The 20,359-nt window shown below is 46.1% G+C and overlaps 1 protein-coding gene across 3 annotated transcripts in view; it reads left to right on the top strand.

Moving 5' to 3' along the window:
* Window positions 1-20,359, top strand: part of arid1ab (AT-rich interactive domain 1Ab) — a 68,602-nt gene that overhangs the window by 31,848 nt on the left and 16,395 nt on the right. For all 3 annotated transcript variants that reach the window (XM_070436114.1, XM_023975169.3, XM_023975168.3), the window contains exons 2-4: window positions 1,653-1,880; window positions 4,230-4,904; window positions 5,072-5,188. In XM_070436114.1, coding sequence (XP_070292215.1) covers window positions 1,665-1,880; window positions 4,230-4,904; window positions 5,072-5,188 — 1,008 coding nt within the window. In that variant the 5' untranslated portion in view covers window positions 1,653-1,664. The remainder of the gene's footprint in view (window positions 1-1,652; window positions 1,881-4,229; window positions 4,905-5,071; window positions 5,189-20,359) is intronic.

Here is a 20,359-nt window from a genome sequence, read left to right as displayed (position 1 = left end):
GTGTTATCTCCTTATGCTGACCCAACCCCCCATGGGACCAGTTCCCTAGCCTCTCCCACATACCGCCAGTGTCATTCATACGGTGCCAAAACGGCATTATTAAAGCAGGACAAGAAGAGAGGAGAGGAGCCAGTCTCTGGCCCAGGTTCAAACGTCATACAGCTGGGACCTGTTACGTTTCAGGCACACTGCCCTCTCCCTCCTCTCTGGTCTGGGCTATAAATACATTATAGTTGTCTTCCTATAACCAGGGACTGAGGTTTGGTTTGGCAGGGGAAAACATGACGGATGAATAACCGTGGGAAGCAGTGAGAAGGCCTTGTGTCTGTGTTGCCCACCTGTCTTGGGGTCCAAGAGGCTCAAGGTGCTGCTGCCTGGTACTTCAAAGCATCCTCTCTCTGTACTAGTATCCTCTCTCTGATTGTATGCTGGCGGTCACCATCAGTGGCATTTACATGAAAAGAGACAGACTGGCTCAGATGTATAAGAAAACAACAGGTATTGAAGTCAAATRAAGTGTTATTTGTCACAAGCTTCGTAGACAACAGGTGTAGACTAAGAGTGCAATGCTTTCATATGGGTCCTTTCCTTTTCCAACAATGCCGATAAGAGTGGAGCAATACCAACTAGCCACCTTAGCTCTCAGTAGTAGGGGAAACACTGCTGGTGGTATTCCACCAGTCCAGTCAAACTGACACTTCGAACACACCGACAGCGCCGTTGCATTTTGGTACACCAGAATTACATTCATTTCCAATGAATCACTGCGTTTGCCTTGCAGCATTGCGTTGCAGAGGCAGTTGCAGTACGTTCGTGGTGTGGTGCATTCGTTAGATTTATAGAAGGTAGGCGTCAAACTGTACGCGTAGACGGCTTGACAGAAATAGTAGCAGAAGSTGAATGTTGAACTTTCGTTGCACACATATCCAGATGATGCTGCATACTATTTTGCACTATGACGCTGTCGGTGTGTTCAACACATTACTGAGGTGACTTTGTGTGTTTATGTGTGTGTGTGTGTGAGATGCTGCCCCAGCCATGTMGCTCCCCCCGCCACTTCACCCCAGGTACAGCCAAGGTCAGGCTCCTCTCCCATGATGTCTCTCTCCTCTCCAGTCCTCCAGCTGAGAGGTGGGCAGGCCTCCAGCCACCACAAACAGACGGACACTTCCATTTCCTCCAGATTATTTTCCTAGGAACTTTAACACTCCCCAACGTCAGAACGTAACTTTATCCTCCCGCTGGCATTCTGATCTCCTGGGCAGTCAAATGCTCCTGGCGGAGGGATGGAGGGAGGATAGACTGGGCTCATTCATTCATGGCCAAGTTTTTTTTTTTGTGGGAAACTAATCCTGTTTTGTTAGCATTCTTTAGCTATACCCTCATAGGTTTCACTTTTCCCACCGGTGGCATGGCTTAGTTATGGGAATCTGGAGTGAGATCTCATGCAGTTTGTTTTTTATTTAATAAAAAAAAAATGTACTTAGCTTGTCTACAATTTATCACAATGTCACATTTTAATGAGTTCAGTTGGTTCAAATGATTTTATTCAGGYGTACAGTTATTGTAATGTTTGTTAAAGAGGGAAATAAACGTATGAATGTCTTAAGTTTGGTTTTTTACTAGCCCTCTCTCTCTCTCTCTCTCTCCAGCCCCCCAGCCCTATGGACCAGGCAGGGAAGATGCGAGGCCAGGGATACGGTGGAGTCAACCCCTACTCTCAGCAGCAAGGCCAGGGGCAGGGCCCTCCTCCTCCAGGGGCTCAACAGGGTGCCTCCTACCCAGGCCAGGGCTACGGACCCCCAGGGGCTCAGAGATACCCAATGGGCATGCAGGGACGCACCCCCGGCGGCATGGGTGGCATGCAATACGGACAACAGGTTGGTAACGTTTTTCTGTTGATCCTGCTCTCTTTCGCTCGCTCTCTTTCTCGATCATCATACCCTCTCAGTCATCACACTTCCATGCAGTCACCGCTTAAATGGGTCTGTTAGTTTGATAGACAGTCACACGCAGGCCTGTTGGGTGTTCTAAGCACCCTGTAGAGAAGACAAGTCCTGTCTCATTGTTACCTCTCACACAACTGCCACTTCAGGTGGGTTTGAATGCAGGTCTTTTCTGCAACTCCTCATGTTTTCTTTGAATCCTTGAGAGGGTAAGTGCCCTGCTAGACACCACACGGCTTTTGTTTTCATTTTTCCCCTCATTGTACTTGCTGGGCAAGGTCAGCTGCTCTTTCGAGTTACCAGAGAACAATACAACACCAATGTGCTGTGTTGTAAGTGTTTTTACGTACAGGAAAGCCTCGCAAGACCACCAAGTGCCATTTTAAAGGGCAGCTATTAAAGAGTTTTTATTTAATCTTATTTAATATAGCCTAATGTATAAAAATACATGTTTTATGTTAACTGCCGAATTTGATTGTTTTTCTTAAATCAATTTATTGTATTTTGTTAATTACAGTTGAAGTCGGAAGTTTACATACACTTAGGTTGGAGTCATTAAAACTCGGTTTTTCAACCACTCCACAAATTTCTTGTTAACAAACTATAGTTTTGGCAAGTCGGTTAGGACATCTACTTTGTGCATGACACAATTAATTTTTCCAACAATTGTTTACAGACAGATTATTTCACTTAATTCACTGTATCAAAATTCCACTATGTTGACTGTGCCTTTTAAACAGCTTGGAAAATTCCAGAAAATGATGTCATGGCTTTAGAAGCTTCTGATAGGCTAGTTGACATCATTTGAGTCAATTGGAGGTGTACCTGTGGATGTATTTCAAGGCCTACCTTCAAACTCTGTGCGTCTTTACTTGACATCATGGGAAAATGAAAAGAAATCAGCAAAGACCTCAGAAAAACATTGTAGACCTCCACAAGTCTGGTTCATCCTTAGGAGCAATTTCCAAACGCCTGAAGGTACCACGTTCATCTGTACAAACAATAGTACGCAAGTATAAACATCATGGGACCACGCAGCCATCATACCGCTCAGGAAGGAGACGCGTTCTGTCTCCTAGAGATGAACGTACTTTGGTGCGAAAAGTGCAAATCAATCCCAGAACAACAGCAAAGGACCTTGTGAAGATGCTGGAGGAAACCGGTACAAAAGTATCTATATCCACAGTAAAACGAGTGCTATATCGACAGCAAGGAAGAAGCCACTGCTCCAAAACCGCCATTTAAAAAAGCCAGACTACGGTTTGCAACTGCACATGGGGATAAAGATTGTACTTTTTGAAGAAAAGTCCTCAGTTCTATTTTTGTTTCATCAGACCAGTTTGGCCATAATGACAATTATGTTTGGAGGAAAAAGGGGGAGGCTTGCAAGCCGAAGAACACCATCCCAACCGTGAGGCACAGGGGTGGCAGCATCATGTTGTGAGGGTGCTTTGCTGCAGGAGGGACTGGTGCACTCACAAAATAGATGGCATCATGAGGGAGGAAAATTGTGTGGATATATTGAAGCAACATCTCAAGACATCAGTCAGGAAGTTAAAGCTTGGTCGCAAATGGGTCTTCCAAAATGGACAATGACCCCAAGCATACTTCACAAATCCTGACCTCAATCCTATAGAAAATGTGTGGGTAGAACTGAAAAAGCGTGTGCGAGCAAGGAGGCCTACAAACCTGACTCAGTTACACCAGCTCTGTCAGGAGGAATGGGCCAAAATTCACCCAACTTATTGTGGGAAGCTTGTGGAAGGCTACCTGAAACGTTTGACCRAAGTTAAACAATTTAAAGGCAATGCTACCAAATACTAATTGAGTGTATGTAAACTTCTGACCCACTGGGAATGTGATGAAAGAAATAAAAGCTGAAATAAATAATTCTCTCTACTATTATTCTGACATTTCACATTCTTAAAATAAAGTGTTGATCCTAACTGACCTAAGACAGGGACTTTTTTACTAGGATTTAATGTCAGGAATTGTGAAAAATTTAGTTTAAATGTATTTGGCTAAGGTGTATGTAAACTTCCTACTTCAACTGTATGTGTATACAGGGCTTCCTTGTAAAAGATATCTTGGTCTCAATAGGACTAAAATAACCGCGTCTTTATGTAGCCCAGGGGACTCAACCACCCCCCCCACACCTTTTTTTTGGACACATTTTTTGCGGTGGGCTGCATTAAATGGGTCCGTGGACCATGAGTTTGAGACCCCTGATATAGATTGTAAAGACTCTAAATCTGTGATTACATTGCTGTTTGTCCTCTCTAGATGGCCGGCTATGGGCAGCAGGGTCCAGGGGGCTACGGTCAGCAGAGCCAGGGCTACTACGGCCAGCATGGCCCCCCACCACACGCTGGTCAGCAGCAGTCCCCCTACCCCCAGCAGGTCCACCCCTCACAGGGTCAGCCCTCAGCCCAACACAGCCAGCCTGGGGCCCCCGGCCCCTATCCCCAGGGCCAAGGGCCTCCGCAGGTGGGTCCACCTCAGATCCAGCCGCCCTACAACCAGGGACCGCAGCAGCCGGGTCCCCAGCAGGGCCAGGCCGTGCCTCAGGGTCAGGGCCCCCAGCCCAGCTACCCTCAGCAGCAAGGACCCCAAGGGCAAGGGCAGCAGCCTCCACAGCAGCAGCTCCCCTCGCAGCAGCAAGGACCCCCCCAGCAGCAAGAAAGGGCGGCCCCTCCACAGGCCCAGCCACCCCCGGGCCATCAACAACCACCAGGCCACCAACCCTCTCCAGGCCACCAGCCACCCCCTAGCCATGGTGGGCAGCAGCCACCCACAGGCCATCAGCCCTCCCCGGGCCCCCAGGGCCACCACCCTTCTCCAGGTCACGGTGGACCCCCCCAGCAGCAGGGTCAGTCTCAGCAGGGCCAGCCCTCACCCTACTCCCAGACCCCACCCCTGCAGCAGTCGCCCTTCCAGCGGTTTCCACCTCCGCCGCAGGTAAAACTCCACCCACCCGTTAAACTAAGACCTAGGCATTAGCTTGGGGAGCTAACGTAAGTCGGCAGGACGATGTCCTTTTGATATGGAAAAAGGAAGTGTAGGTTCCTCAGTCTACAGACAGTCATCAGTTTTTTCCTCACCCTTTTCCCTCCCTCTCTCTTCAGGAGCTCTCCCAGGACTCGTTCAGCTCCCAGTCCAGTGCTCCCCCCTCCAACCAGCCCATGACTTCCACAAAGAGTGGAGCAGAGGACAGCATGCAGGGACGGCCTTCTAGCTTACCGGTGAGCCCTCCCAACACATTAACAGTCTGTCACTCAACACACACGTACATGCACACATTCTATCATTCTACCACTACAACAAACACTACCTCCCTGACTGTCAACTCAGCAGACCTCTTTCCCGGCACCTTATTTTAGCATATCCACCTCCTCCGGGCCAGCCCCCTCTTTTGGACTGGCTGCTGGCTGAGTTGACCTTGACTGTTCACATGGTAATAAGCTGGAACACAAACACACACACGTCACGGTCTTTATAGACTCTCTCCTGGGTTGACAGTTATTCTGACGTGAGCGTTCCCTTCACACTGCAGGGAGTAGCGGTGAATCAGGTTTCTGAGAGGAGAGGTAAGGAGAAAGGGCAGGTTGGTGGAGCTGTGGGACGAACAGAGGAGTCGAGTTGCGTAAAAGGTCACATTTACTGAAGCACAATTAACCTGTCTCAAGAAGCAGGTGAAAACATGTTCATGAGGTAAATAAAAGGTGATTTATATTTGATATTTTTCACTTTGAAATTGACCTTTTATTTCACCCCTAATTAATTAGCAAATGCTAATTCAAAGATACCGGATTATGAAAGGAAAGGGTTTTGAACTTTCACTACTTCTCTCTCTGTGTGAAAGAGCATAACACTCCAGTTGAAGTCAGTATCTGTGGTTGTTTATAGGTTGAGACAGAGAACACATTTGACCTCATTCAAGTCGGCAGGGATAGAAAGTGAAAAATGAGATTGTTAATGAGATATAATGAAAGTGAGGGAGGGGGAGTGATTGAGCAACACGCGCTAAGGATGTGTTTCCCTCTCTTATTTATCCTATTTATTTATCTCGGGACTCAGCCATTGGCCAAGGAGATTGTGTTTCCTGGGGATTCCCCCCATCGGCTGTGTGTGATTGGCTATGAGAGCCATTCATCTGGCAGAGGTCTGGACAAGCAGATTCCACATTGCCTGCCGCCCCCTCCTCCCCCCACCTTCCCCGTGGAGTGCACATGACAGAGTGTGCAGATTAGTCCCGCCAACTTTAGCCATGCTGCCTTTCAGCCAGCCACACACACACGCACACACACACACACGGCTGGCTGGCTAACACCTCAGCCAGAACAGTGGAGATAAAACACTGATCGCCTCAGCCATATCATAAAGCCAGTGTTGCCTTAGCCAATGCCAAATGATAGCCCAACCAGAACAGAGCACATTGGTGGTTTATAATTATGCAATGTCAGGTAGGTAGCTTTAGGATAGTTTAGGTCTACTGCCTTTTTAAAATGATACGTTTGGAAAAACTTAATTGTTCACACAATGTGGAAATTTCCATTTGGTTTCACCATAACATTTCTGGTGCATTTATTTAACTTTAGCAAGGCCACACCTCAGCCGTTGTACATGCAGACTGGTCTGTTTGATCCAGGTGCTGACAACCAGTGTTTCTGTCTGCTGCATATTCCTGTGGGAATTCACAAGACTAACTGACAGACGGTAGTCAAGCCCTGGTAGCACAACAACAACCAGCATGAGAAAATAGAAAAACAGCCAGGCAGCGAGGTTGAAACCAGATGGACGAGTTGAGCTGGTTCCTCGTTTGTTTTCAGCCAGGTTGCTAACGGAACTGCAAACACTCACTCCCTCACTCTCACTCACTCACTCTCTCACTCTCTCTCACTCACTCACTCTCACTCTGTGTTCAACATACTGTTATTCCACATACCGCACTCTTCTTATAATCATGTTTTTATTACACCGTGTTATCAGATCTTCAACCAAAACCTAATATTAGATGAAGGGAACATTTGTGAACAAATAACACAATGTTGATCCTTATTTTATTTATTTAATAAACAAAGTTGTGCACCACCACCCAATGCCCCAGTGTGAAAAGTAATTGCCCCCTTACACCCAATAACTAGTTGGGACACCTTTAGCTGTCAATGACTCCAACCAAACGCTCCCTGTAGTTGTTGATCAGTCTCTCACATCGCTGTGGAGGAATTTTGGCCCACTCTTTCCATGCAGAACTGCTTTAACTCGGCGACATTTGTGGGTTTTCGAGCATGAAATGCTCGTTGCAGGTCCTGCCGCAACAGGTCTGGATTTTGACTAAGCCATTCCAAAACTTTTGTTTGCATTTCAGCCATTCTTATGTAGACTTATTTGTGTGTTTTGTATCATTGTCTTCACTTCAGCTCATACGGATGGCCTGACATTCTCTGATGCAGAGCAGAATTCATGGTTCTTTCAGTGATGGCAAGTCGTCCAGGCCCACAGGCAGCAAAGCATCCCCAAAACCATCACACAACCAACACCMTGCCTGACTGTTGGTATGAGTTCATTTCTGTGGAAGGCAGTTTTGGTTTTCACCAGACATAACGGGAACCARGTCGTCCAATAAGTTCCACTTTTGACTTCCAGGAGTCTTGACGATCATCCATGTGCTCCCAGGTGCTTTTTGGACTACATGGGTCCCGTCATGCATCAAGACAATGATCCAAAACACAAGCAAGTCTACATCTAAATGTCATAAAAGCAACAACATTTTAGTTTTGTAATGGCCTAGCCAAAGTCCTGACCTAAACCCAAGATGACCACGAGGTGAGGTCGTATGGGGACTCTTTCCAGGCTGTGAGGGAGAGGATTTAACCCTGCTTAGGTGGCTCTGACCCTGGGTCGGCTTGGCCTCGGGTTGGCTCCAGGCAGAGACATACAGGGGTCAGGGGGTCACTACTGTAGGAGCATAGGTTGGAGTCCTCTGGGTTATATGGATATTGTAATATAATTTACAAGGCCCATAGTTATGACACAAAACCCCAGACCTACACACACCACTGTGTGTCTGTCTGTCACTGTGTGTCTGTCTGTCTGTCACTGTGTGTCTGTCTGTCTGTCACTGTGTGTCTGTCTGTCTGTCACTGTGTGTGTCTGTCTGTCACTGTGTGTGTCTGTCTGTCACTGTGTCTGTCTGTCTGTCACTGTGTCTGTGTCTTTTTCTGTCTGGTCTGTGGTGTTGGTCACTGGTGTGTGTCTGTCTGTCACTGTGTGTGTCTGTCTGTCACTGTGTGTCTGTCTTCTGTCACTGTGTGTGTCTGTCTGTCACTGTGTGGTGTCTGTCTGTCACTGTGTCTGTGTCTGTTCTGTCACTGTGTCTGTCTGGTCTGGTCACTGTGTCTGTCTGTCTGTCACTGTGTCTGTCTGTTCTGTCACTTGTGTCTGTCTGTCACTTGTGGTCTGTCTGTCTGTCACTGTGTGTGTGTGTGTCTGTCCCACTGTGTGTGTGTGTGTGTCTGTCTGCTGTGTCTCAGTCACTGTGGCTGGACTCGTCCGTGTTCTGTCACTGTGTCGCTGTCTGTCTGTCACTGTGTGTGTCTGTCTATCACTCTCTGTGTGTCTGTCTATCACTCTCTGTGTGTGTCTATCACTCTCTGTGTGTGTGTCTGTCTATCACTCTCTGTGTGTGTGTCTGTCTGTCATAGGGGTGTGTAGAGGGGGAGGGTAGCGGTCTCAGTGTTGTCAATGTCAGGCAGTTCTTTCACTTTCCCTGGAAGTGACACTTCCTCTCCATGTCAGCCCTCTGTGGGAATGGGAAAGTCTCTTCCCCCCCCCTCTCTCTTTTTTTAATCTCCTCCTTGCCCTCTGAGAGTTTCTTTTGTACCCCTCTCCCAACGTGGGGCTAATCCCACTGACACTCCCACTGGTCTTGGTCTTTTGCCCCCGCTGCTAAGGATCCTAAGGACTCGGTGTGTGGGCACTGACTGACTGAAAGAGCTCTGGACTAGAGAGAGGAGGAGCGAGAGAGGGGAAGGTCACATGTTGGTCACACACTCGCTCTCTGTTGTTTTTCCGCCCTCTCTCTTTTCATCCCTCCCTTCTGCTTTTCTCCTTTTCTCATTAACAAGCGTTCCATCTGAAGTAGTTGATTCAGAATTTATACGATTCAGGGTCTGTGTTGTCCAGCGTGTTTGTGTGCAAGAGGAAAGCCCAATTGGGCCCCACCCTTAGATTCCWTCACACAGGAACTTGTGGCTTGCATCACTGTTAGCGGACCACCCGCATCTCCCAAACAGCCCCCATGACCTACAGTGTATGTTCCAAGTTCTCTCTACTCCTCTGCAGCAGTACAGCTTGTTTGTGCGACACAGCTCTGGCGCATTCTGCCTAGCTAGGCCGGACCACTTTTTCTCTCTCACCCTACTCAGCCCCAACCTTTCTTTTGCCTTTTGTTGGTTTGGCCAATTTTAGAAATTTGAATAGTAGACAATGTAACCAATCACAACCCTCCTTTTACATCATTGCAAATCGATTTTCACATTCACTCTGTTGGTAATGCAGACAAATCCGATCATAACTCTAAAGGTAGCAGAGAGCCTACTATGGAACTTCAATTAGCCTGTAGATTATATTATGTTCAACAAGATGTTGAAACATTTCCCCATTCAGAATGTCCATATTTTCAATAAATTAATATAAGATTTTTTAAATTGAAATCAAAATACTACTCTTATTACAAAGCAAGCCGTAAATGTAACCTTTTATTTAACTAGGCAGGTCACATAAGAACAAYTTATTATTTTACAATGACGGCCAAACCCTCCCCTAACCCGGACGATGCTGGGCCAATTGTGCGCCGCCCTATGGGACTCCCGATCACGGCCGGTTGTGATACAGCCCGGGATCGAACCAGGGTCTGTAGTGACACCTCRAGCACTGAGATGGAGTGCCTTAGACCGCTGCGCCACTCAGGATTCCATATAAAGCTTCATATGACACAAATGTTTGCTTTGTAGCACCTACTCCATAAAAAATGGAGTCTTATAGGAGGCCTGGGAAGGCCAAAATGTCATAAATATGCTAACGTAGATTTTTTCTAAATTATGCTTTTAGATACAAATGTCAACAATCCTTCCTCTAAAGGACCATTCTATAGATTAAATGTTGTGATAAACCCCCAAATCATGGTCTTTTTTTTGTCCTGGTTTTGTAAGGAATCACCCTCTGTCTCTGTGTGTGTAAATCAGCTTCGGCTCAGCCTTATTTTGCGAACCTCTCTCTCTGCTCTGCCTGTCGTTGCAGTATTCAGTGTCCTGGGCGTATTTCCTGTTGCTATTCTGGGGCCAGAGCTTCCTGTGCCCACGTGTCTTATTCAGATTCCTGGGTTGACTGCCTCTCGGTTTCTCTACTCTTTCTCTCAACCCCCCCCCCCCTGCTCCATCTCATTCTCTCTCCCGTACGTACATGGTTTTTAATTAATGTACTTGAGAAAATTCAATCTGCTGATAATGTATTGTTTGAATTTGCCTCAGTGAATTGTTTTGGAGCTGGCTAACCTAGCCTGCTTTTTGCTCTTGTGCACACATACGTGCACACTCTCTCTCACAAGCACGCCCCTCCCCCCTCAATTTCTGCTAGGCTGAGCTAGTTTTTCAGCACAAAGGCAGTGGCTGACTGCAGCACTGTCTATCCTCTCTGCTCTCTCTTTCTCTGTGGTGGTTGCTTGGACAGGGGGATTTAAGATGCACCAAAACAGCTCATTAAATTTTAAGTAATGCTCTTTTAGATTAAACCACCTTTTGTTGTTCTGCTCTGAGAAACGGTGGTTGGGTCAGTTAGTGAAGGGCTTTGGCAGCGCCATCTAGTCTACTTTGGGTTGTTGCTGGGTGTCTGTCGTCGGTGGGAGGGGCGTTGCTCTGGAGAACAAGGCAGAGAAGCAAGCAGTCTGAATCAAATAAAATCACATTTTATTTGTCACATGCACCGAATACAACTGGTGTAGACTTTACCGTGAAATGCTTACTTACGAGCCCTTCCCAACGATGCAGTTTTAAAAAWWTTTTATGGTAACACATGGAATAAAATACACAAGAATGAAGCTATATACAGGGAATACCAGATTAGTGTTTAGAGGTAGGAGGTAGATATGTACATGAAAGCAGGGTAAAGTGAGTAGGCATCAGGATAGATAATAAGAGTAAAATAAAGAACAGAGTAGCAGCAGCATATGATGAGTCTAAAAGTGTGTGTGTATGTATTTGCGTATGTAGTGAATGTGTGTGGGGGTGTGTAGGTAGGTATGTATGTGTACCAGTTAAACAAATCCAAATATATTTTAGATTCTTCAAAGTAGCCACCCTTTGCCTTGACTGCTTTGCACAGTCTTTACATTCTCTCAACCAGCTTCATGAGGAATGCTTTTCCAACAGTCTTGAAGGAGTTCCCACATATGCTGACCACTTGTTGGCTGCTTTTCCAACTCATCCCAAACCATCTCAATTGGGTTGAGGTTGGGGGATTGTGGAGGCCATGTCATCTAACGCAGTACTCATCACTCTCCTTCTTGGTCAAATAGCCCTTACACAGCCTGGAGGTGTGTTGGGTCATTGTCCTGTTGAAAAACAAATGATAGTCCCAGTAAGCGCAAACCAGATGAGATGGCGTATCGCTGCAGAATGCTGTGATAGCCATGCTGGTTAAGTGTGCCTTGAATTCTAAATAAAAACCAGACGGTGTCACCAGCAAAGCACCATCACACCACCTCCATGCTTCACGGTGGGAACCACACATGCGGAGATCATCCGTTCACCTACTCTGCGTCTCACGAAGACACGGCGCTGGAACCAAAAATCTCAAATTTGGACTCATCAGACCAAAGGACCGATTTCCACCGGTCTAATGTCCGTTGCTCATGTTTCTTGGCCCAAGCAAGTCTCTTCTTATTGGTGTCCTTTAGTAGTGGTTTCTTTGCAGTAATTCGACCATGAAGGCCTGGTTCACACAGTCTCTGAACAGGTGATGGTGAGACGTGTCTGTTACTTGAACACTCTGAAGCATTTTTTTTTGACTCCAATCTGTGGTGCAGTTAACTTTAATTAACTTATTCTCTGCAGCAGAGGTATATCTGGGTCTTCCATTCCTTTGGCCTTCCATGAAATCCAGTTTCATCATACTGCTTGATGGTTTTTGCGACTGCACTTGAAGAAACTTTCAAAGTTCTTAATTTTCCGAATTGACTGTCCTTCATGTCTTAAAGTAATGATGGACTGTCGTTTCTCTTTGCTTATTTGAGCTGTTCTTGCCATAATATGGACTTGGTCTTTTACCAAATAAGGTTATCTTCTGTATACCACCCCTACCTTGTCACAACGCAACTTAATAGCTCAAACGCATTAAGCAGGAAAGAAATTCCACTTATTAACTTAAGGCACACCTGTTAGTTGAAATGCATTCCAGGTGACTGCCTCATGAAGCTGGTTGAAATAATGCCAAGAGTGTGCAAAGCTGTCATCAAGGCAAAGGGTGGCTACTATGAAGAATCTCAAATATAAAATATATTTTGATTTGTTTAACACTTTTTTTTGGTTACGGTGTTATTTCATAGTTTTGATGTCTTCACTACAATGTAGAAAATAGTAAAAAATAAAGGGAAACCATTGAGTGAGTAGGTGTATCCAAACTTTTGACTGGTAGTGTGTGTGTGTGTATAMGTGTATATAAATGTGTGTGTGTGTGTATGTATAACACACACTACCGTTCAAACATTTGGCGTCACTTAGAAATGTCCTTGTTTTTGAAAGAACATTTAAAAAATGGTCCATTTTAAAATAACATCAATTTGATCAGAAATACAGTGTAGACATTGTTAATGTTGTAAATGACTATTGTAGCTTGAAACGGCAGATTTAAAAAAAAAAATAGAATATCAACAGGCGTACAGAGGCCCATTATCAGCAACCATCACTCCTGTGTTCCAATGGCAGGTTGTTAGCTAATCCAAGTTTAGAATTTTAAAAGGCTAATTGATCATTAGGAAACCCTTTTGCAATTATGTTAGCACAGTTGAAATGTGTTAATAAATAAATAAAACTGTCCTTCTTTAGACTAGTTGAGTATCTGGAGCATCAGCATTTGTGGGTTTGATTACAGGCTCAAAATGGCCAGAAACAAAGAACTTACTTCAGAAACTCGCCAGTGTATTCTTGTTCTGAGAAATGAAGGCTATTCCATGCGAGCATTTGCCAAGAAACTGAAGATCTCGTACAACGCTGTGCACTACTCCCTTCACAGAACAGCGCAAACTGTCTCTAACTAGAACAGAATGAGTGGGAGGCCCCGGTGCACAACTGAGCAAGAGGACAAGTACATTAGTGTCTAGTTTGAGAAACGGACGCCTCCCAAGTCCTCAACTGGCAGTTTCATTAAATAGTACCCGCAAAACACCAGTCTCAACTTCAACAGTGAAGAGGCAACTCCGGGATGCTGGCCTGCAAAAAAAAAAAAAAAAAAACTACGGAATTAAGTATTCAGACCCTTTGCTATGAGACTTGAAATTGAGCTCAGGTGCATCCTATTTCCATTGATCATCCTTGATGTTTCTACAACTTGATGTTTACCTGTGGTAAAGTCAAATGATTGGAGGTGACCAAGAACTCGATGGTCACTCTGACAGAGCTCCTGAGTTCCTCTGTGGAGATGGTTGTCCTTCTGGAAGGTTCTCCCATCTATGCAGCACTCCACCAATCAGGCCTTTATGGTAGAGTGGCCAGACGGAAGCCACTCCACAGTAAAAGGCACATGACAGACCGCTTGGAGTTTGCCAAAAGAAACCTTAAGACTCTGACTATGAGAAACAAGATTCTCTGTTCTGATGAAACCAAGATTGAACTCTTTGGCCTGGTTACCAAGCGTCATGCATGGAGGAAACCTTGCACCATTCCTACGGTGAAGCATGTTGATGGCAGCATCATGCTGTGGGGATGTTTTTCAGTGGCAGGGACTGGGAGACTAGTCAGGATTGAGGGAAAGATGAACGGTGCAAAGTACAGAGATCCTTGATGAAAACCTGTTCCAGAGCGCTCAGGACCTCAGACTGGGGCGAAGGCATCGTTACATGTCCTTGAGTGGGCTAGCCAGAGCCCAGACATCTTTGGAGAGACCTGAAAAAAGCTGTGCAGCGACGCTCCCCATCCAACCTGACCAAGCTTGAGAGGATCTGRKGAGAAGAATGGGAGAAACTCCTCCAAATACAGGTGTGCCAATCTTGTAGCGTCATACCGAAGACTCTAGGCTGTAATCGCTGCCAAAGGTGCTTCAACAAAGTGCTGAGTAAGAGGTCTGAATACGTATCTAAATGTAATATTTCAGTTTTTTTTTATAAATGTGCTAACATTTCTTAACCTGTTTTTGCTTTGGTATTGTGTGGAGATTGTTGATAGGGGGGGGAAATGATTTAATCAATTTTAGAATAAGGCTGTAATGTAACAAAATATGTAAAAGTGAAGGGGTGTGAATCATTTCTGGATGCACTGTATAGTCTAGTGAGTTTGTAGCGTCAGTGCAAATAATTTGGGTACCATTAATTGACTATTTAGCAATTTTATGGGTTCGGGTTAGAAGCTGTCTCGGAGCCTGTTGGTCCGAGAGCTGATGCTCCGGTACCGTTTACCGTACGGCAGCAGAGTGAACAGTCTGTGGCTTAGGTGGCTGGAGTCTTTGGTAAGTTTTCGGGCCTTCCTCTGACACCGCCTGATATAGAGTTCCTGGATGGCAGGGAGCCCTGCCCCAGTGATGTACTGGGCTGTCCGCACCACCCTCTAGTGCTTTGCGGTCAAGGGCGGTGCAATTGCCATACCAAGCAGTGATGCAGCCAGTCAAGATGCTCAGCCCCTGGTATCAGACAGGCTGTGGTTCCTCCCTCCCAGCCCCCAGATCAGCCCCTGGTATCAGACAGGCTGTGGTTCCTCTCTCCCAGCCCCCAGATCAGCCCCTGGTATCAGACAGGCTGTGGTTCCTCCCTCCCAGAACGCAGATCAGCCCCTGGTATCAGACAGGCTGTTGTTCCTCCCTCCCAGCCCCCAGATCAGCCCCTGGTATCAGACAGGCTGTGATTCCTCCCTCCCAGCCCCCAGATCAGACCCCTGGTATCAGGCAAGGCTAGCAGGCCTGGTCGCCTCCCTCCCAGCCCCTCCTATCCCAGCACCCCTCACCAGGCCAGGGCAGCTGCGCTGCCTCACTGGGGCATCTGTGCAGAGCTTTGGATTCTCCTCTACCATTGTGATATGTACAAAAGCCCCCCCTCCCCACACACACAAAGCCCCCCCCCCCCCCCCTTGCTCTGTATTACACACAGGCTGCTGCAGTGTGTGTTTCTACCAGTAGAGAACCTCAATGTTCAGGTGTTGAATGTTTACAAACCCATCTAGTCAGGTAGACTATTTTTTCATGACTAAACATGTGACCCATCCGTGCTCGTAAGCATAATCATTTAGAATTCTGAAAAGAACACCTGAGCAATATTGATTTAGTTTATTATGCCGTTAAAAAAACTGGATAGCAGTCTGTTACCTTTTTATACGATGTCCCCTTCCCACGTTGCCTCCTCTACCTTTTCCATTAATTACAATCCCCATATGGCTTTCTGTATTAAGTAGCAGGCTTATGTTGGTCTCGGGGGAGATGGGACTGGGAAGGGACTAGGTCTGTAGAGGGAACATACCTTTTAGATTAGGAGGGTTCAGAGTGGCYTGTGGTAGGGGAGAGAACAGCACGTAGGTTTGGGGTATACTGCCTTGTATTTGGCTCTGCTGCCCTACCTGCCGTCAGGGCAGAGACTAGCGGGTGGAATGGTTTTCATTTAAATGTATTTAGATGTAATCAATTATCCCCCACGCTCTTACATTGCTTGAATATTAGGATATTCTACYATAGTTTCGGTCTAAGACCGCAGTAATGCGTTGTAGTCGATTCTATAGCGCTGTGTGTATGGTTGGCTTTATGTTGTATAAGGTACCATTGGTGGTAGTGAGTTTCTCATGCTGCAGCCTTGTGTTTCTGAAACAGTAATGGCTGCTGTGCTGTATGAGGCTGGGGCCTGCCTCTTCTCCTCTCTCCTACTCCTCTCTCTCCCTCTCTTTCTCCACTGTGGGATGGGAGTGCCCCCTTATGGTGGAGCTCTGCCTAGCCAGCCCAGAGCTGGGGAGCTGGGGCTGTGGTTCTCCATATCTACACCCACACTGGGTAACCCAGAGCACCCTAACCTACCCTGGACCTGCACGCAGGGGACATTCCTAACCCTCTACTCAGACCATGGAGGGTCATCTCCCCTCCCCCACTTCTCCTGTTCAACACCAGCCTAACGCTGGTGTCTGTATGTTCAGATGTTACGAGGGTCTATGGTGGAGCCACATACTCACAGAATGCAAAATGGCCCCCAACAACTACTGAACCAAAGGCAAATATGAAAATAGGTATTTGTTGTCATATTTAACCTAGAAAATGGCTGCAGTGCAGTCGTCATTTGACTACCATGCATCATCATGAGTCCAGGTAGTGGATATGCACTGAAGCAGTGAGGAGAAAACACTGGAAGTGAAATCAGGTGAGATGTTGTTTTGATAGTGAAATGTGGTCTTTGGAAAAATAATTTCACCTCTTCTGAGAAGATCAGAGACGCACAGTACCATAGTAAGCAGGCATTACCCATAGTAACCGGAGGTAAAGTACGGTTTAGTGTTCAGTTAGTAGAGCAGCACTATAACTGATGGAACCATAATGCAAAGCTGGGAGGAAGAGGATGGCTTTGGTTTATTTGAGCTTCCTGTAACAATGACGCCACTTCTTTGTAGTAGCTGACTGCAGCGTGACCCCTACAGGCTCACAGGGAGGCCAGGGGGGAGGGGCGGTGTCTGCACTAATGTGTTAATGTGTCAACACACGTGGAGTACGGTTACCATGGCAGCTCCAGAGATGCAGCAAGCTTTTTTTTCTTCTTTCTCCCCCCCCCTCACCCACCCCCCTCACCCATCCCCTCCCATCACCTCTCTGGAGAGGATGACAGAGCATATGTGCAGGCGTTCGTGTTCCTATGCCCTATCTACTGTCTCTGTGTGTGTATTATCCCCAAAGCCTGTTTGTCTGTGTGTTTCTGTGTGTACTGAGGTCTGAGAACAGAACCTAGCAGGCAGCGAGTGGATGAGCTAGGGTGAGCAAGCAAGCCAGAGGGAAATGGAGAGAGGGGGGGGTCATTGAGAGTGGGTGACTGTGAGCTGAACTCTTCCAGGACCACCAGCCCACTAGTCCCCAGATCATGTTGCACTGCTGGCCCTGKCCCGGTCACAGCCTAGCCTCCAGATAGCAGCTAGGTTACTGACTGACTGGGTGATGTCACAGCACACTCACACTAACCACTTTCTCTTTCCCCTACTTTCTGCTTCTCATGGGCTGTGTCTAAAATATACTACTTTTGAACTGGGCCCCATAGAGCTCTGGTCAAAAGTAGTGCACTAAATAAGGAATAACGTGCCATTTTGGACTGTAGTGTAGACTAATGTTCTGGAGTTTAGCCTGATTGATTCACTGAAGTAATCTGCAAATGGAATACATTAGACTGTAGAGTGGATGGGAACAGGAGACTGGAGCTGTATGGCTATGCTAGTGGCTGCTATAGAAACAACATGGACACTTACTATAAGACTATGAAAACTGGTTCAAATGAGTCTTCTAAGACTGGACCTTAGGAATTAATTATTTTATATATATTTTTAAATTTTTTGTCTCTAGAATTTTAGATTTTTTTTACAAGTCCTTRTCTATTTTATTCTGGCTGTTTTCTTGTTTTAAAAGATGGAATCAAGCTCTATGGAAGTTCCCATGTTAGCTGGAAACACAAAATGGCTGCCACCGAGCAGAGGGAGAGATGGTGCTATAGAGGAGCTGCAGCACTGGCTTCCACTCTCTCTCTCACCCACGTTGCGCTAGCTTAGCCTTAGTACGTAACATATGTGGATTGTTGTCAGGGCTCGGATAGGGGTCTGTTTTCTATTTTTGGGTCATTTCTATTCAATAGTCTTTTCCCCCAGCCCCTCTGTACTGCACCATCCTCTCTCTACTCTCCCTCATTCTCCATCCCTCTCTCTGTCGCTCTATCTTTCTCTGTGATGAGTAGCCATCTGGTGAATGGCAGCAGTAGGTAGTGCTGCCACCCCCCTGTTTAAGCTCTCTCTCTCTCTCTCTCTCTCTCTCTCTCTCTCTCTTCCTTCTCTCCTCTCTCTCTCTCTCTCTCTGTGTCCAGGCAGCCAGCAGATCTTGTGCATCAGCACAACTGAACAGGAGCAGAGCCTGGGCTCTCGCTCTCGGGCTCGCTCTCGCTGCTGCTGCTAATATCGAGTTTGGGGAAAAAATCACATGAACCTGCTGCAGCCAGTAGAGAAGTATAGCTAAGCAGAGGCTCTGTTGTGTTGTGTACACAGCGCTGGCTGTATCCAGGGATCAACCCAGCTGACAGTTTTGGTTGGGGGGAAGATTGTAAGTTGGGGAATTTTAAAGAGGTGGGGCAGCTCAGTTGCGTGCGCGTCGTGCACAATAACTGTTTATTCAGTGTCTCTCGCTTAAGACTCCACACTGGTAGGACCTACTTCTTGTCACATTCAGTGTCCTCCTTCCCATTTCCCAGGTACTTTTTTCTTGGGTGTAGCTAATTTCTGTGGTAAAATGCAAGACGTTAGGAAATGTAGCATTCTTTCTATGTTAACATTAGACATATGAAGGCCATGGCATTGTTTTTGTGAGAAAGACCTTGCTTTGTTCATTGTAAGCGATCATTGAGCTTGTGTGGCTGCTAGCCAAATAGCGTTGCCACTTCTGTTGTCACAGAATGGAAATGAATCTAATGTTGCTGAATTGTGTTGCCACTAATGTCATTTCTGTGAAGGAAAACTAATAGTTGCACATCCCTGATCACTCTGAAGAAAATAAACATGTTGACTTTCAATATAATACCCAGTGAAATGCGTTTTAAATGCTGATTTCCAAACTCTAGACGCGACCGCTGTTTCCTTGTCTTGGCTAAGTTTCTACCGATAGTCCCTGATGCCTGTCTGTTTAGTAGTGAGCTTTAAAGTATATTGGGACGTGGCACTTTTGTTGGTTGTTTTGGGTCTTGTACTGCCAGAACTTTTGGATTTGAAATAGGTTACAATGATAGTGTTGTTAAGGTGCCGACTGTCAGCTTTAAATTTGAGGTATTTTTCATCTATATCTGGCGTAAACCGTTTAGAAATTACAAGCGGCTTTTTGTACATAGCCCCCCCCCCCCCCATTTTAGAGGACCAAAAAATTGGAACAAATTAATTTGTGTATTACAAGTACTAAAATATATTTTGGTCCCATATTCATAGCATGCAATGACTACATCAAGCTTGTTGACTCTACAAATTGTGTTGGATACATTTGCTGTTTGTTTTAGTTTTGGTGACATTTACTCCTGAGGTGCTGACCTGTTGTCACCCTCGAACATCCGCTGTGATTATTATTTGACCCTGCTGGTTCATCTTTGAACATCTTGGCCATGTTCTTTATAATCTCCACCCGGCACAGCCAGAAGAGGATGGCCACCCCTCATAGCCTGGTTCCTCTCTCTTAGTTTCTTCCCTAGGTTCTGGCCTTTCTTAGGGAGTTTTTCCTAGCCACCGTCGCTTCTGCCGCACCTGCATTGCTTGCTGTTTGGGGTTTTAGGCTGGGTTTCTGTACAGCACTTTGAGATATCAGCTGATGTAAGAAGGGCTTTATAAATACATTTGATTTGGTTGTGTTTCAGATTATTTTGTGCCAATTCGAAATGAATGGTAAATAAAGTATTGTCTCATTTTGGAGTCACTTTTATTGTAAATAAGAATAGAATATGTTTCTGAGCACTTCTACATGACTGTGGATGGTACCATGATTACGGATAATCCTTGACTGAATGGTGTATAATGATGAGTGAGAAAGTTACAGACTCGTACATATCATACCCACCCAAAAAATGCTAACCTCCTACTGTTTTTATATAATTTTATTCCCCCTTTTGGTATACCCCCGTCATTCTTTTTTTTTTATACCCCCGTCATATGGTATCATTTCAAATCCAAAGTGCTACAGTGCCCCCCCAAAAATGGTCACTGTCCCAATACTTTTGGAGCTCACTGTATGTGACCTCTCAATGAGATGACTACAGAACACAGCCATAGATGATTAACCCCTCACCTCTGACCTTTAACGTCTGCCTTGTGGCCTTGTGGGATGGGCATGTAGTTTCTCTTCCTCTCTCTCTGAGACAGAGTGGGGACCTCAGGCAGGGAGATGGGCAGGGATGCTGGCAGGACTGGGGCTGGGCCCTGGGCAGAATGCTACAATGCCTGCTTTACCTGAGCTGC

This window comes from Salvelinus sp. IW2-2015, linkage group LG30, assembly GCF_002910315.2.
Source record: "Salvelinus sp. IW2-2015 linkage group LG30, ASM291031v2, whole genome shotgun sequence".
In the NCBI taxonomy this organism is placed as follows: Eukaryota; Metazoa; Chordata; class Actinopteri; order Salmoniformes; family Salmonidae; genus Salvelinus; species Salvelinus sp. IW2-2015.
The sequence above is the reverse complement of the archived record's forward strand: the minus strand, read 5'-3'. Positions and strand labels throughout refer to the sequence as shown.